The sequence below is a fragment of the Corvus kubaryi genome, unplaced genomic scaffold, assembly GCF_017639235.1.
Source record: "Corvus kubaryi isolate FWS band 111438036 unplaced genomic scaffold, C.kubaryi_AGA036_p1.0 37397, whole genome shotgun sequence".
In the NCBI taxonomy this organism is placed as follows: domain Eukaryota; kingdom Metazoa; phylum Chordata; class Aves; order Passeriformes; family Corvidae; genus Corvus; species Corvus kubaryi.
This window is the reverse complement of record NW_024581136.1, coordinates 13,479,750-13,495,105: the sequence shown is the minus strand read 5'-3', so window position 1 is coordinate 13,495,105 and position 15,356 is coordinate 13,479,750. Positions and strand designations below refer to the sequence as shown.

At 41.0% G+C, this 15,356-nt stretch overlaps 1 protein-coding gene across 15 annotated transcripts in view; it reads left to right on the top strand.

Annotated features, from left to right (window-relative positions):
- The window catches only part of ATP11B (ATPase phospholipid transporting 11B (putative)), a 65,571-nt gene extending 50,348 nt beyond the window's left edge, over positions 1-15,223 (top strand). For 2 of the 15 annotated variants that reach the window (XM_042042087.1, XM_042042086.1), the window contains 2 exons: positions 6,278-6,411; positions 14,333-15,223. In XM_042042087.1, the coding sequence (XP_041898021.1) occupies positions 6,278-6,411; positions 14,333-14,735 (537 nt within the window). In that variant the 3' untranslated portion in view covers positions 14,736-15,223. Of the gene's footprint in view, positions 1-1,816; positions 2,488-3,075; positions 3,199-6,277; positions 9,249-10,043; positions 11,122-12,776; positions 13,862-14,332 lie in introns of those variants that run through there. The other 13 variants (XM_042042094.1, XM_042042097.1, XM_042042090.1 and 10 more) reach the window with 10 other exon arrangements.
- The last annotated feature ends 133 nt before the right edge of the window (positions 15,224-15,356 follow it).

The following is a 15,356-nucleotide window of genomic DNA, read 5'->3' as shown; positions in this document are numbered from 1 at the left end:
TTGAATTCAGCCCTTAATAGCTTTAAAACAGGCAAAGTACAATATACCTTTTGAAAGCTGTTAAACTTAGCAACATATTGGGGAGGTTCCTCTGCAAAAGCCTTTACAAGTTAGCTTTTAAAATTCTTGGTTTATCAGATATCTTGGTTTATCAAGTTACCTTTTAAAAACTTTGGATAAGTGTATGGAAGTCTCTGTTTTCTCAATGAATTATTAAAGTGAATTACATCACACATCATATCTACGCCAAAGGTTTTAGAACAGAAGATTCTGTTAAAATTTCAGAAACTAGGCACATTTGAATGGTTATGCAGCTGGATAGTCAAAGGAAAATAAAGCTGTCTAGGAATGCAGCACTGTAGCCATTAAAATGCTAAAACCAGGAGAACCCTTGCATTTTTTTGTAAGGCAAGTTTTTTGTGAGGCAATTTTCTTCATATTAAAATCAGGGAAGGGTTGGAAAAAAGGGGAAATCTGTTTTGTCCCTGAGTAACAAATGATCACGAAAATCCAATTCTCTTGTAAGTCAGAATTTTCGCACTTGAGTATCTAATAGTACCTGAAGTACAAGCACTGGGTGCTTTCTAATATGTACTTGAGCTTGTAAAGTGCAGCAAGAAGCAAACAAGGATTTGGGTTTCTCTAGTTTATTCTGTCTTTGGACAAAGTTCAGAAGTTATCCTGTGGATCCTTGCCTAAAACAGTGAAAAGGAAAATCAGTTGATAGACAGAAAGTACTCCCTTCACTATACTAAATAAAATCTAATTTGGAGGGAAGAACATGGGTTGGTTTCTGTGGTTTTCCCAAAGCAATGTGGCAAAGAAGGCAAGGAAAACTGTAGGAGGATGAAACAAAACAGCTGCCAGGTGAATGTGTAGCTGTAAAGCAGCTAATCTGTCACACCTCATTTGTACATGCCCACCCACGGACTGAATCCTTTGTGACTCCAGAATGCATGGAGGTTGATGAACAGACTCTGGCAGGTTTTTGTTGTTTGTAAATATGTATTAAAAGTCTCAAAAGGAGCATAACTCCAGGTTAAACTGAGTTATGCTTTGTTCTGCCAACATGCTTCCTGTTCTCTTGGAATCAAAAGGAGACTCCCTTTATGAATGCAAATTAAAAGAGAAGTATGATGTTGCAATAATGTTTTATTTCTGTAGGCTTCACAGCGTGCAAAAAAATGTTCAAGTTTATATTGAGTATGTTGGTGATGTACAGTTAAGATCTTTGAGGGGGATCTTCTAAGTGTCCAGGTGATACCTGTAAGTCAGAATTGCAGTCTTGTGTGTGCCTGTTAAAGTCTTGCTTCTAAACTTCACTGTCCCTTTTGGAACTTGGGATGAAGAGGAAATGAGGCAGCACAGGCCAGGTGCAGGTGTTGTGCTTAGCTGGAATCTGGCTGAGCACTGCTTTCCTCCATAGCTGTCTCTCCTGTTCTTGGAATGTGTGAAATATGTATTTTAGGGTACTAGCTGGGTCCCATTGTATCTCATTCCATGTTTTTATCTGTAAAGAAGGCGTTCTGTCTGCATGTATGTCAACATGTCCTGTGCTTTGTAAGAACTGTCAGAAATCTTAAGCCACCTTTGAGCAGGACAGATGTTTTAATACTGCTTACTTGATGGGATTAACTGGGTTTATAGAGTTTCTACCTTTGGACAGTGTGTTATGAACTGTACACAGAACTGGGGAAATGTAAGACATCAGAAGGGGTTTTATTTACAGAGAGGGCTGTCAGTGCACAGTGTTATATCCAGGGCTCTGGAGCATTTAGCTTGTCACAGCCAAACCCTGTTCTTTCCCCATCTCCAGCCCCATGAGTCTGTTGCTGCCTGGTTTTCCCTTCATCTCAGTCCAGATCTGCTCTTCAGCTGTCTCCAGAACTCCAGAACTCCAGGCCCTGGTTGTATGGCCTTCATTACTTGTCTGTATTTTTAACTCTAGCTCCTGTTCTGTAGGATTCCCCCCCCCTATAGCCTTCTGGTCTGACCCAGCCCAGCTGTGCCAAGAGCAGAGAGGTCTCTGTTCCTTTTACAGCCTGTGCTTTCTGTAAGGAACGTGTAATTTCCAAGAAAACTGTCCAATGGAAGCATGAATTCCCACTAGTGAGGTGTACTAGAACACCCTGATGTGCTGCACTTTGATCCAGGGTAGTCTCTTCCTTTACAGGCCCATTCATTATGTTAGCATAGCTTGGTGCTGATCTGTTGGCTAATCCACAGAATCTGTTGCAGGAAGATGAGGAAATGAGTAAAGAATGCACCATTTTGGATTTGTCTTCAGTCACAAAAGTGCACATAATACTTACCTGAAGATACTTTTGTCTAATGACTTGGAAATAATAAAATAATTTGGCATTTGTAGGTTCATTTGATGCAAAGAGTAGAAAAAGAAGTGATGAAAACATCATGGCAGTGAAGTTGTTAGATGTCAACATTCCTATATACTTTCTTTAAAAATCTAAATCTAATTGCTTGGGATTTTGGTATACAGTGTATTAAGGGTTAAAGAAAGTGAGTTTTACAGTAGGGAGCAAGTTTTAACTTATTTGTGGAATAGTAGTAACCATATATATCTTTTTTGAAGCGTCCATGTGGCATCAGAATATTGGCAGCTGGGACCTGGGCTCAGGAAAACACCCTGCAGTGCCCTTAACTTAGTGTACAGGATTAAACACATGCCCTGTTCCTCAAAGTCCCAGCTTTTCAGTGTGATTAAATGTTGGGTTGAAATGTCTGTCCTGTGGCATATGGAATAACCTGCAATAAGACAAACTGAAATGGTCCTTTGTGTTAGAAGGGGGAAAACAAAACTCTAAAATCTAAGAATTGTAGACAGATTCCAAATTGGGTTTCCTTGTAATCTGTGGAGCACAAAAAGACCAAACACTTTTAACACCTGGGTGCTGAGAAATTTTTGATCCACCAAAAATAAAAAGTGCCTCTTGACCTTGTAAATATGCCTTGTTCTCTCACGACCAGACCTGTGAAAGTTCTTGTAACAATGGTAACTGTTTTAAAGCAATTCAAGCGCGGTGCTTTATAAGATCTGTTGCTTTTCTGTCCTTCCAGATGGAAGAAGATAAGGGTTCAGTCAGCTCAGCATGTGACTTTGCTGAAAGCAGGCACAGAGGGGAAGACAATAGGCAGCTGCTAGACCCATCTTGCCTGCCCGACAGTTCTTACCTCCACTAGGTAGTACTCCCACTGTACCCTAATGTGTGTCTATTTATTTACATATATCATATAGAGACAGTCATTGAGCCATCTCCAAAATGCCCATGTTTTTGGTATCTACAAGAAAAATTGGATCATAGAATGTTGGTTTGACTTTTTTTTTTTTTTCTTTATCAAGCTGAATCATTCTTTAAATCTGCACCTCAGTTGCTTTTTGATTTATTGCATCCAATGGGCCATTCTCATATAAAGTATTATATTTATTGAGATCCTGGATTTTACCTTATGAACATACTTTATTTGCCACTCAAGTATTAATAATATCTGGTATTTCTCTATACTCATTAGTTTTTTTAAAGCATTGTCTCTCCTGCCTTGTGTTTCCTGAGGGTTTGTTTCATGTCTTCAGGGAACGTTATGCCTTCCTGCCTTGCCATGCCAGGTTTTACTTTGGTATAAAACTATGACCATATTTGTCCTCCACAGAGAGAAAGGGAAAAAAGGGACTCTGTAGCGTATGTGTCTTCCTTCCAGGTAGTGGATGTAAACCCACGTTGACCAGGCAATGATAAACAATATAGCTACATATAAAATTGAGTTGGGTTTTTTTGTCCTTAATGTTCTCACAATATTACTCTACACTTAACAACTGTTCTGTCAAACTCACAGTTGTTTCCAGGCTTATGTAAGGTCTCATATGAAATTTTTTAAGAAAGTAATACTAACTTTTCCATAAGTTGTGGTTCAAGCATGCTTCTAGGTTTTTATATCTAACTTCTGAAGAATAAAGGAGATTCTCCAGAAAAAGAGACATCAGACCTCCAAAATCCAGAGTTGAGAGTTCACTCCTTGGAAGCTCGTTTGGGTTACTCTTGGTTCCTCTTTCTGATAGTCTTTGGATAATATCCAGGACTGCTGGCTCTCAGGGTAGCAGATTCTAAGGAAAAAAATGGTTTGGTTGATCTGATCCAGCATACAGCCACTGTAAAGTGACTTTCTGCAGTAACTTTAAAGGTCTGCTTGAGGATAATGGATGAACTAAATACTCTGAAATTCTGAGTGTAGGAATGTTCAGTTTTGTAATGCTCTGACCACAGCTATGAAGGTCACTCCATCTGCAGCAGGGGGTTTGCCTGCTGACCTCCAAATGGGAATTTCTTCTGCTCTCTGTAATCTCTTGTGTCACAACTCTGAGAGCACAGTCTAAGGTGGCTCTGAAGGTCATATTTGCAGTGCTGCAAAGTGTGCTATTCCTGATTTTGGTATCTTCTGTGGCACTGCAGTTGGGACCACTCGTGGTGGCCCATCGTAGAAGGGTGTTCAGGGACTCAGGCTCTGTTGAGGTGTGTTTTGTTTGTCTTTTAACCAGAACCCCTTTCAGACCTGTCACTTGCAGTTCTTCTGCTCCTGCCTCTCAGGTACAGAAGCTCTTTGTCACAGTTAATGTTCCTTTTGTGTCCCAAAGACCCCCCAGATGAGTGTGTGAGTTAAAGTGTGTTCTGCCTGTACTCAGCTGCAGCCTGTGAGCTGTGGCATCCACAGGATCAGGGGGCTCAGTTTGTAGAGAATGCTGTATGTTCCAACAGCTGCTGAGTGCCAATCCTGTAAACATCACGATGAGTGGTGTGATGGGAAGGTCTGGAGGGGCTGTGGGGAATGTGGCATGGAGCTGAGGAAGGGGCAGGCACAGGAAAAGGTGCATGGAAACAAACACCAGTTCTCCCTGTGTGTTCCTCCTTGTCCTACCAGTTGGGATTTTTCTCTTGTATTTCCAAATGCCTCTTGTTTCTGTTAGCTGCCTCTTCTTTGTTGTGTAGGCTGTTCTGTCGTGAAGCTGTAAATGTGTCCAGCTGCCTGTTTGGGGGAATTAGGAAGGAGAGTGTGTCCACTCATAGTAAACCATTCCCATAGGGAACTCTGAGGTTCCTTGCTTTCCTTGCAGTGTTTGGCAGCTGTGGGTGGCATGGAAGAAATTGGGGCTCAAAAACAGAATCTTCAGACAACAGTCAGTGACCTTTGGTGTCACAGTGAGAAATTGTGGGAAGGCCTTAAGTGAGCTGTGTCCTATCATGGACTAAGATGCCTCCTTCCAGAATTCTTCTTTCACTGGTGTGAGGAGAGAGTAATGGATGCTTAAATTCAGCCTGTGTGTTCAGTATTTGTTTGACAGAATGCTCTCATGGAGAGCTTAAAATTAAATTAAAAAGCATCCCCACAGTTCACATTTTTATTTCTCTTTGGAATGGTTACTACTGAAGTCAGTTTAGGATATTCTCTGTGCAGAAGTAGGAGATTCCAGTTATGCTGCCGTTAGTGCTGCAGTGCTGTAGAGGAGCACACTGGTAGGTGGCACTTACACCCATACATCTGTTACTGCTTTCTTTTCATTTTATTTCTTTTATTCCTTTTTTTCTCACCTACAAGACATGAGCTTTTGAAAGAGTTTATTATGCTAATGTTGAATTATTCTTCATGCTGGCATGAACGTGACTAAACCTTTTTGACATCGGCCTTGTTTGCTTTTGGAGAAACCATGTTCACACAATCAGGAATGTGCTTTTGTTCCATACCAAGCCAAGGGTATCTATGGTAGTGATATAATGTCAATTGTTGTAGGAAGCTGCATTGTGCACTTGAGGAAAGATTACTTGGGATAAGATTGCTGTGTTGTATCCTGCAGCCTGAAGCTTTCTCTTGATAGATTTCCCTTGAAACAGGGCTGAGCTGGTATAAATTGCTGTAGGGCCACAGCAGTGAATCAAGGCATCCCAGCTGAACGTGCATGTGCTCTGCTGTGGGGTTTGTTGGAGGGAATTCCTAACCAGCTCATTTCCAGTTAGGCAGATGCAGTGCCACACCATTTCCATGTGCTCACCAAGGGTGCACTCAAACCTTGGGAAGAGCAAGTGTATGTAGACCTTAGGAAGTGGTAATATTATTATTGTAGTTCTCCTATAAAATTGAAAAATATTCAACACTCTAGCTTTAAGAAAACCTGCTTTTCCTGAATATTTTTTGGTAACATCTTCATTGCTAGAATTTGTGAGTACTGATTTTCCTTTTTTTTTTTTTTTCCCCTTTTATTTCCTCTTTCCAGCTTACTGAGGCAGGTTCAGGTATCAACTGCTTGGACTCCATGTGCTGCTTCTCAGATGGGGAAACAGCATGCACATCTGTTAGAAGAATGCTGGAACGACTAATGGGAAGGTGTAGCCCAACCCGGGTCAACAGGTGTGGCATTTCTCTCAATAGCCTTTGCTGCAGACGATTCTCCTATAAACTGGAACCTGATGAGCCTGCAGCAATAGATGTCTAGAAACCAGCTGCAGGTTCTGCTTATCTAAGTAGAAAATGCAGCTCTTTATTGTACTTTCTTTCATCTGAAAAGATTAGCTTCTTGTTTCTTTTTGAGTGGTTTCTTTTGGGATGGGGAGGGGAAAAATGGTTTTCAAAAGATTTCTGTTAAAGTGTTTAGTTTGGCGTTACAAGTTCTTGTGTTGTATCTATCATAATTTTCTCTTGATTTGTACATTCTTCTCTTTAGAAAATCAAGTCTTGCTGCTGTTTTTGTTCTCCTTTTTATGATTACTTTTTTTGCCTTCACGGATCAGGAGTTGTTTGTAAAGTCAAAAGACTTTTCCCTTTGGTTCTTGATGTACAACCTCCAAATATTTACCTTGGAGCTTGCATTACTCCTGAAGGTATACAAAAGGTTCACATTCCCCCCCTTAAATATAACTTCATTGTTAGGAGGGGAGCCTTTAAATCTTTCAGCCATCGATTGATATGAAGATGAAATATTTTTGTAGTATAACTTTTATAAGCTATTTCTAAAATCAGAGTGATTGATAGAACAGAGTCTTCAGGTTCTAAGAATTTTAAATGTTTTTTGGGTTCCAGAAGGTATATTGTCAAAAACATGTGTGCCATTCCAAAACATGTGCTAAATAAATCTTTCCTTCACAAACCACGTGTGAAACAAACGTCAGTGGGGTAAAAGCACGTTGAGTAATTGAATATATCTGAGGAGGAGCACTGCTCTTGCAGTCAGCCCAACTGGGAGAGGAGCTCTCACTGAATCCTCCCATGTGCCATCTCCCCATTTCCAAACCAAGAGGGTTAGCAAACAAATATGGAAATATTTGGGGGTAGAAATAAAAATAGTCTTTTGTACATCGTAATGTCTGTCCCTGAATGATACCATGGTCCTCCATTGGTCAAAAGGCAAACCTTAAAACACCGAACTTCACACATTTTCAAGGAAACTCATTTTGTAATTGAACAGCTTTGTCTCTTTCAGTTAAAGGTTGTGAGATCGTTCATTGGGTATCAAATCTCGTGTGGGTAATTTTCACTGACAGCTTTGTCAGCTCTGATTCTGCCTTTAGGTATTGCCTGGTCTGTAGCTCATCTCTGTTGGAACTCTTGTGTTGAACACGGTGTCTGTGCTTTCAGTCAGTCTCTCTCTTCTGGCTTGCTTATAAAACTTACTGAATGTTTCTACAAACCTAGGGTGTGAGTATGCAAGAAGTTTCATTTCATATGAAAAATGAACTGTTACAATTAAATACAGTTTTAATTCAAACTTGCTGTGTAGAAAGCAGGCATGATGTGTAAAATAAACAGTTTAATAGAATTTTTAATCTACAAGGTGAGCATTTAATTGGTCTAAAAATCAACATTTTGGTAGCAGTTGCTCTAACTTTTCTGGGGTTTTTTTTCACTTCTCTGTAAAACTGTGCTTTCCAAATGAGGAATTTCTCATGCTACTTCTTTTCACTTACTGTTATCTAATTAGGGCAGATTGTTAGTTAACAATTGCCTTAGTAACCTGTAGTCTTATAAGGTAGGTATTCTGTGTTTTGTTTTCTGCAATGGATTTGCAGTTTTACAATTTTCTCTTTGTTCCACTCAAATTTTCTTTCCTTAAGAACTCAGAAATATTTATTGAAGCTAACTCGTATTTGACAGAATATTAAACACTTTTTTCAAGACTGCTTTTTCTCAGGTTTCTTTTCTGTTTACCTCATGTAGTTTTCAGATGAAGTTCCATCTAGCCAAATAGTTTTAGAGTTCTTAGAACACAGACATTAGGATTAATTTTAATGAATATGCAAAACTATCTTGGTGCTACACTAAGGGCTTGAAATTCTGTGGGTTTTGCTTCTGCCTCTGGTTGAAATTGCTCTGAACAATCATCTAGTTTCACTTAAATTTATGAACAGTACAAATAGAAAAGAGAGAGGTTTTTTTAAGTCAGTCATATTTGCTTTCTCCAATGATTTCAGCTCCTTCCACTCGGTATTGACATTTAAAACCTGGCTTAAAAGTCAAGGGACCATTTTATCTCTTACACTTTCTTGGTAAAATGAGAAATTCTTTATTCATTTTTTAAATCACTCATTGTTTAAGTCACATGAAGGAGTTACAAGCTGTGAAATGCTGAAGGTACAGTTAAGAAAATTATTGGGTGATTTTAAAATGCTCACAAAATTGTTTAGGCTTTGTTCACAAGCTTGAGCTGCTTTGTTTTTATCTAAATCTCCAGAATATTGTGCAGTCCCCAACAGGATGGTCTTTTGAGTACTTTTACTCTATAAAACAGCTAAGTATTCAACCAGGAGGTAGCTGCAAATTATTTTTTTTGATTGAAGTGACGCTGATGAATATGTTGTTTGTGCAAGTGCTGTAGAATTAAGGGCACTGTTTTAAATAATGTTGCTGTAGCCAGTTTGTGTTGTATTCTCTGCTCCTTATATTCTGTCAAATACGATATTCTGTCAAATATGATAACATGAAATCAAACATTGTGTCAAATTTTGATAAAAACTTTGATGAATCAAAGTTGTACAAATGCTTGGAGTAGTGGGCCACAGGAATATAGTCTCTTGTGCTTAATTTACTGCTTGTAAAATGTATTTGAGAAGTATTTTCTATAGCTTCATTCACCAGTTAGAATATAAAATGTGTGGTGTGGTATGTTAAAATTCATTTTTGTCTGTCTGTTCCATTAAATTGTCTGTCAACTTGTCAGTCACTAAAATATTAAGAATGCTGGATCACATACATTACTTGTACGGGAATCATTGCTGAGTTGTTGGGTCTCCCATTAGTGGTTCTTGTGTCAAGGCACTGCATGGAACAGCTCTAGAGAAACAGCAGATTTCTGACTAATCCTAATTTGGAGGATAAGCTCGTTGTGTTTTGATTTCCTGCCTTCCAAACTTGTTCAGCTTTTCCCACACAGTCCTGTAATACTGTCCAACTGAGAGCAGTATTTCATCCCAAGCAGCAATGTGTCCAAAGTGAAAGGCATTGCGAGACCCCTCTGAGTCATCAGCTGTGATGTCTTGGGTGGTTCCCTGATGTTCTGAAGTGTGACAGGAAGGGATGAAACAGGTTCATGGCTGTAGATAAGTGTTGCCTCTCCCAGGTTCAGCCAGTGTGGATGTTTCCCGCTGGGACGCGGCTGTGCCGGGTTTCCAGGGTTGGCTGTGTGCTCCACAGGGCTCTTCTGGAATGGCCTCACGGTGCCTCTGTAGACAGGTAGCATTCACAGCCTCCCAAGGCACAGCACTAAAGCTTCAGCTGCAAAACAGGCATAAAAACCTCTGCTTGTTTTTAATTCATAGTGATGGAAATATCTGTAGCTGTGTTAATTACACAGCAGGCATGAATTGGCCTCTGTTTCCAAAGGTCTGAATGAACTGCAGGTACCTACATGAAATTAGTACATTAGTCCCTTAAAGAAGTACATTTGCCCACTCTCGTAACACTTCTATCTCTTGCTCTCATAGACTTTCTCCTCACCTCTAGAGTACAAGTTCCCAGTCAGCCAAACTTTTCTTTTATTGTTACTTTAGATCATGGAGTTCATCGGATCCCTTCTATGCCAACGACAGGAGCATCCTGACTCTCTCCACAATGGACTCAGCCACTTGCTGACAGGGACATTTTTGAATGCCTTGTGGAAGCCTTGTGGTGCTCACACACCTGTAGCAGGTGCTGAGGCGAGTTCAGTGTCCGGCGCTGCCCTGGGAAAGCCCAGAGGGACTCCTGAGTCCAGGCAGGGCTTGTCTGGCCTGGCATAATCTGCACAGCAATCGCTTCCAGGATTTTTTCTAATTATATCTACAAATTGCTAAATAAGTTGGGGGTTTTTTTCTTAAGGAATGCTTTCACCTCTGACCATTTGATCCTTTTTGTTGCTGTATGAGCACATTGGAATCCTACATTTAATGCTTGAGACGTCCCTGTAGCGCGATGACAGAAATCTTTCTCCTCCCAAATTTGAGTGATCCAATTTGAATCAATTTGAATCTCCACAATGAAACTTTTAAAAGTTGTGTTTTTCATGATGAGCCTTCCCGTTAAACACACACATTCATTTTGAGCTGTCTTGCAGATGCTGTCTTAGCAGTTTGCAAATCAGTTTTGTTTTGTGGACGGTTACTGTATTCTATAAACAATCAGTTTAGTAATTTTGGGGAGTTAAATGCAATTCAAATATTTATGCTGGTGTATGAGTGGCAATTTATTAGCCATTGCTTTGAAAAACACTGTTAACTGAGACAAATCAGTAATTTGGAATAATAAGGGATATAACAGTTCACTGTTCTCCTGAAGTACAATACAGAAGCCAGTCATCTTTTATTATGCCCTGTGTATTTTGTTAACAGTTCTGGATCCATGGAAAAATTTTTAAAGAATCTGTGGATTGAGCAGAAGTCTCACTAGCATAAATTTTTTGAATTATTAATCCTTTTAAAGTTGGGGAATTTTTGCATGTTTTGTTGTTTTTCATGTATTTATATTTGGTCATGTTGTACTTTGAAGATACAATTAATGCTTAATTATCTTCGTCTGTCGGAGGAATCCGAGACCTTGATGGCAATGTTTTGATACCTAAGTATGCCAATAAAAACAAATTGCACAGTTGGAGCTCTGGGTGGTGCATCTTGCAGGTGCCCCCCCTGTCCCAGTACAGATGTGTCTGCGTGGTGGGGGCTGGGGAGCAGCAGCATTTCACTGTTCCCTCAGCCAGGGTGGCTGAACCCCCTGCTTGTCCTTGGATGTGGGAGATGAAGTGGAGGTGCTGCAAGGGTGCCTTAGGAAAGGTGCTGGGGAGTGGGAAAAGTGCTGCTGCTCCGGGACACCCCCTTTGGTCGGTCTCTGACAGTGAAGTCCCATCAATAACAGCAGTACTCTTCCTGTCAGACAGTTAAAGGTGTAAAGATCCATCTTAAAATTAGCGCTGGGTAAAAACTCTAAATCTGGGCTGCTGTAAACCTGACTGACTGTAAACTGGGCTGCTGCCAGAGGAGTTACCCTGTTGTCATCCCAAATTCTCCCAAGTTCAATGAGCAAAGGAACAGGTCCCACTTTCCTTGGATCAGATCCTTTAGATGTTCCTTACCTATAAACAGCTCTGCTGTTCATTTTCCTGCCCATGACTTTAACTGGGATTATTTCAGCTCTCCTCTTGGAGCTTTGTTTTAGTGTTACTGCGTGGCAACTTCACTCTGACCTGAAGGCTGCAGGTACTGTGGAGTTCACAAGACCTCAGTGCTCAAGGCAGGGTCTGGGTAGCAAAGAAATTGTCATTGCAACTTTGTTGTTAAATTTGTAGTGACTTGAACCTGCAACACACGAGGGATTTTTCTCACTGCTATAGATGAAGACCAGTTCAGAAATTAAGAAGCTTTAAAAATAAATTACGAGACAAGAAGAAGAAACAAAATACAGCAACCTTTCCTTTTAAATAAGTGTTTAATTCAGCGTTCACAGCGCATTTCTGTATCACGTCTTCAGATGCCTGAGTGCAGTGAAGCTTGAGGTTGAACATGTCAGTGTGCACTAGATCCCCCCAGTGAGTGCCCAGGGGATGAAGAATCGCTACCATTGAGCCTTGCCTTCTCAAGCAGCAGGTATGAACATGTGACTTATCCCACTGGGTATGGCTTAAAACCTGGATCTGGCTGGAGAGGCAATAACCTGATGGTCATCCATCCAGCCCCCCCCAGATCTGCACTAGTAGCAAAATACACTTGAATTTCACTCCTGTAACTTCCTTTGTATTTCATATCTGTATAAAACCTGAGTTTAAAATAGGAATTTTCTTCCTACTAGTTTCTCCTTCTAGAAGTCTTTATGCTGCCATGGATACCTAGGAAATACAGAATTATTTTACTAATCAGATATCTGCTGTTTAGCTGTATTTTACACTTCAATCACAGTGTTTCACTTCTCAGCAGTGCTTGTTTGTCCATGTCAGGCACAGCATTGTCCTGTCAGTGTGTGTGACCGTGTGCCCTCATCCATCCATGTGGTTTGTGTGTCCTGCCCTGAATCCCAGACGGGCTCATTGTGTGCAGGGGAAGCAGAGGCTTTGCCATAAACCCCACTCCAAGCATTTCCATTGGCCCAGCTCTGTAGGTGATGTATTTTGGCTTTTACCACACCAGTGCATTCAGTAGATTTGCACAGAAGCAGCACAATTGTGTACTTGAAGAATAATTTGCACTCATTATGTGTTTCTTTAAAACCTTCCATCTCCTCTCCTCTCCTCCCTTTCCCCCTACTTTCCCTTTTCCCAGTGTTTGTAAGGTTACCGAAGAAACTTGCATTTAAACAATTCAGGAAGGACTTAAGAATCCATCCCTCGGCCAAGGTATATTTTTCTATTTGCAGTAAATCTAAGTCAGTAATGTCTCATTGAGTAAGAGCATAAGCCATGGTTTGAGTAAGGGCAGATTTTTTGGTGTGACAAATACTTTGTGTGGAAGTCACTGGGGTTTTGTGTTGACGGCACAAATCTTTTAAAAATGCTCTTATTCAAGGAAGAAGGACTTTGTGTATTTCTTTGGTAGCTGTAGGAACCAGTTCATTGTGCCCTGGGCATGGTGCAGAGTCCTTCACGAGGAAAAGTGAAAAAAACCAGCTAATTCAGTGTAATGCTGGCATTCACCTCCCAGTGACAGTGTGAAGGGATGGAGGAGGCTTTGCCATGAGGAGGAAGTGTTTTATTATTTACCATTTAGCCTTGAAATGCATAAAAGCCTGTAGTAGATGTTTATAGTTCAAAGCAAGAGTGGTGTACCCTCACTTTACTGTGCAGTGTCCCTAAGGAAGCACCTTCTCCACAGCCGCTCCCGAATGGGATCGTGTTCCCTGCAGGTCAGTTCTGCTTCTGGGAAAAACTGGGCTTGGTTCTGTTACTTAGGAAAACAATTTCAGTTGCCAAACTCATGCTTTCATGAGGATGCAGTGGGAAACAACTGAGAAGATGTTCTGAATTGTTTCAATAACTAAAATGTAAATATTCTGCTTAAAAATATTCTGTGTATTTTTTAAGATTACAGCAGGGGAGGGGGAACAAAAGCTTCAAAGGAAGGAATGCTGAAAACTTCAGCTTTTCATTTTCAGAATTATTTGAGAAAAGCTTGTGCAACTTAGAATGCATATTAAGCACCTATAATTTCTTATTGAAAATCTTTGGTAATACTTTCAAATGTGTATTTTTATGAACGTGTAACTTCTATATTGGAATATAATACCATTTTCTAGTGCTAGAAGTGTCTTAAAGCTGCAGCCTAAATTATTTTTCATAGTTTCATCTGCTACTTCTGTACTTCTGAATATTTGTCATTTTGGTGAAAGTCAGTGTTTTAAAGTGCTCAAGCAAAACGTGCTTTTGAACCATTTAGTTCGAGGTTTTCTTTTTTTTTTTTGTGTAGAATCCCTAATAAACTCACCATTGTTATTGCCCTCACCACTGCCCTGTTACACAGATGTCACTGCTTAAAGGAGCATTCCTAGAACTGGGCAAACCCTTCACCAGGGACTCATTTTAGCCTTTATCCTGTTCCTAAATTATTTCCCAGCCAGACTCTCTCGTTTGCAGCTCTAGGGTGGGGGATTTTTTCTGCAAATGTTTTTATTGTTGGTTGTTTCGTACGTTCCTTGCTTCTATTGTTTGTTTCCAGTGGCACGGTTTGGTTTCTGCTCTGGGAATGACTCGGTCGTGTAAAAGGAGGGCCGGGATGCTGGGGATGCTCGTGGCTCTGCCAGCTCTTGTGGCTCCTTAGCAGCGCGATTTGCCAGGCTTCTGCTTTCTATAGATTTCTTTCTATAGATTTCTTTCTCCCTTCAGCTCAGTGCTGCTCCAAAGGCGTCAGGACTCGCTCAGAGCCGTGTGTGCTGCCCCGGCCGCCTGGTGCTCCTTAGGGGATGTTGTTGTTGTCACCGCCCGGCTCCGACTGTGCCCGCTCCGGTGTCCCCCAGCCCGTCCCACCCCAGAGAGGCGCTGCTGCTGCTGCTGCTGCTGCTGCTGCTGCTGCTGCTGCTCCCGCTGCCGCCCGTGTCACCGCACAGCCGAGGAGCTCTGCGGGACACGGGGAAACAAACGCGCTGCTCTGGGGGCCGCAGAGCGTGGCTTGGCTGAAAGAGACCCTGGCGGGCACCTCCGCGGCCTGGGGGTGTATTCATCTCTCCTCAGCAGTTTTCAAGGATATTACTTAAAACAGCAGCAGGTTCTCACCCTTTTTACATTTTGACAACAGGATAAAAGATGATCTGTGGAGCATGCAGTTGAAAATGGTTAAAAATGAGGTGCACCTTGCTGCAGGAGGCTCTTATTTGTATCTCAAAGAATATATTTTTACAAGTCCTAGTTGCAGTCCCATGACAGATTTCAGATTTAATGCATACAAAAATAACAAATCATCATCTAGACTCATGTTTTTCATGAAGTGCGATTGAGTTTGTTGATTTGAAGAAAAAAACTGGAATGGTCTCATCTCTGCAAGAAGTACCTTTTAAAAGATGTTGACCCTAACTTTAGGCAGACTAGGGGCATTGCCCATAGGAAATGAGCAATAAGTTAATACAAAGAATTTTGGACCTCTGACACTGTGGCTGCCTGATGTTATTTTTGCTCCTCTGCCAGCGAGTCCGTGTGCTTGCTCCTTGTACAGCTTGGTCAGTTGTTGTTTTGAAAATGGTTTATGAAAATTATATTTATTAAATAAAACTTTCACTTCTAGCTGAGTCATTGTTTTAATTACATAAGGGGTAGAGGAAGACGTGGCAGAGCAAAGCCAGGCTTGCTGCACCCCAGGCCCAGGGTCAGGCAGGAACAGGGCTGGAGAGAAGTCACCAGCAAGAAAAAGAAAACC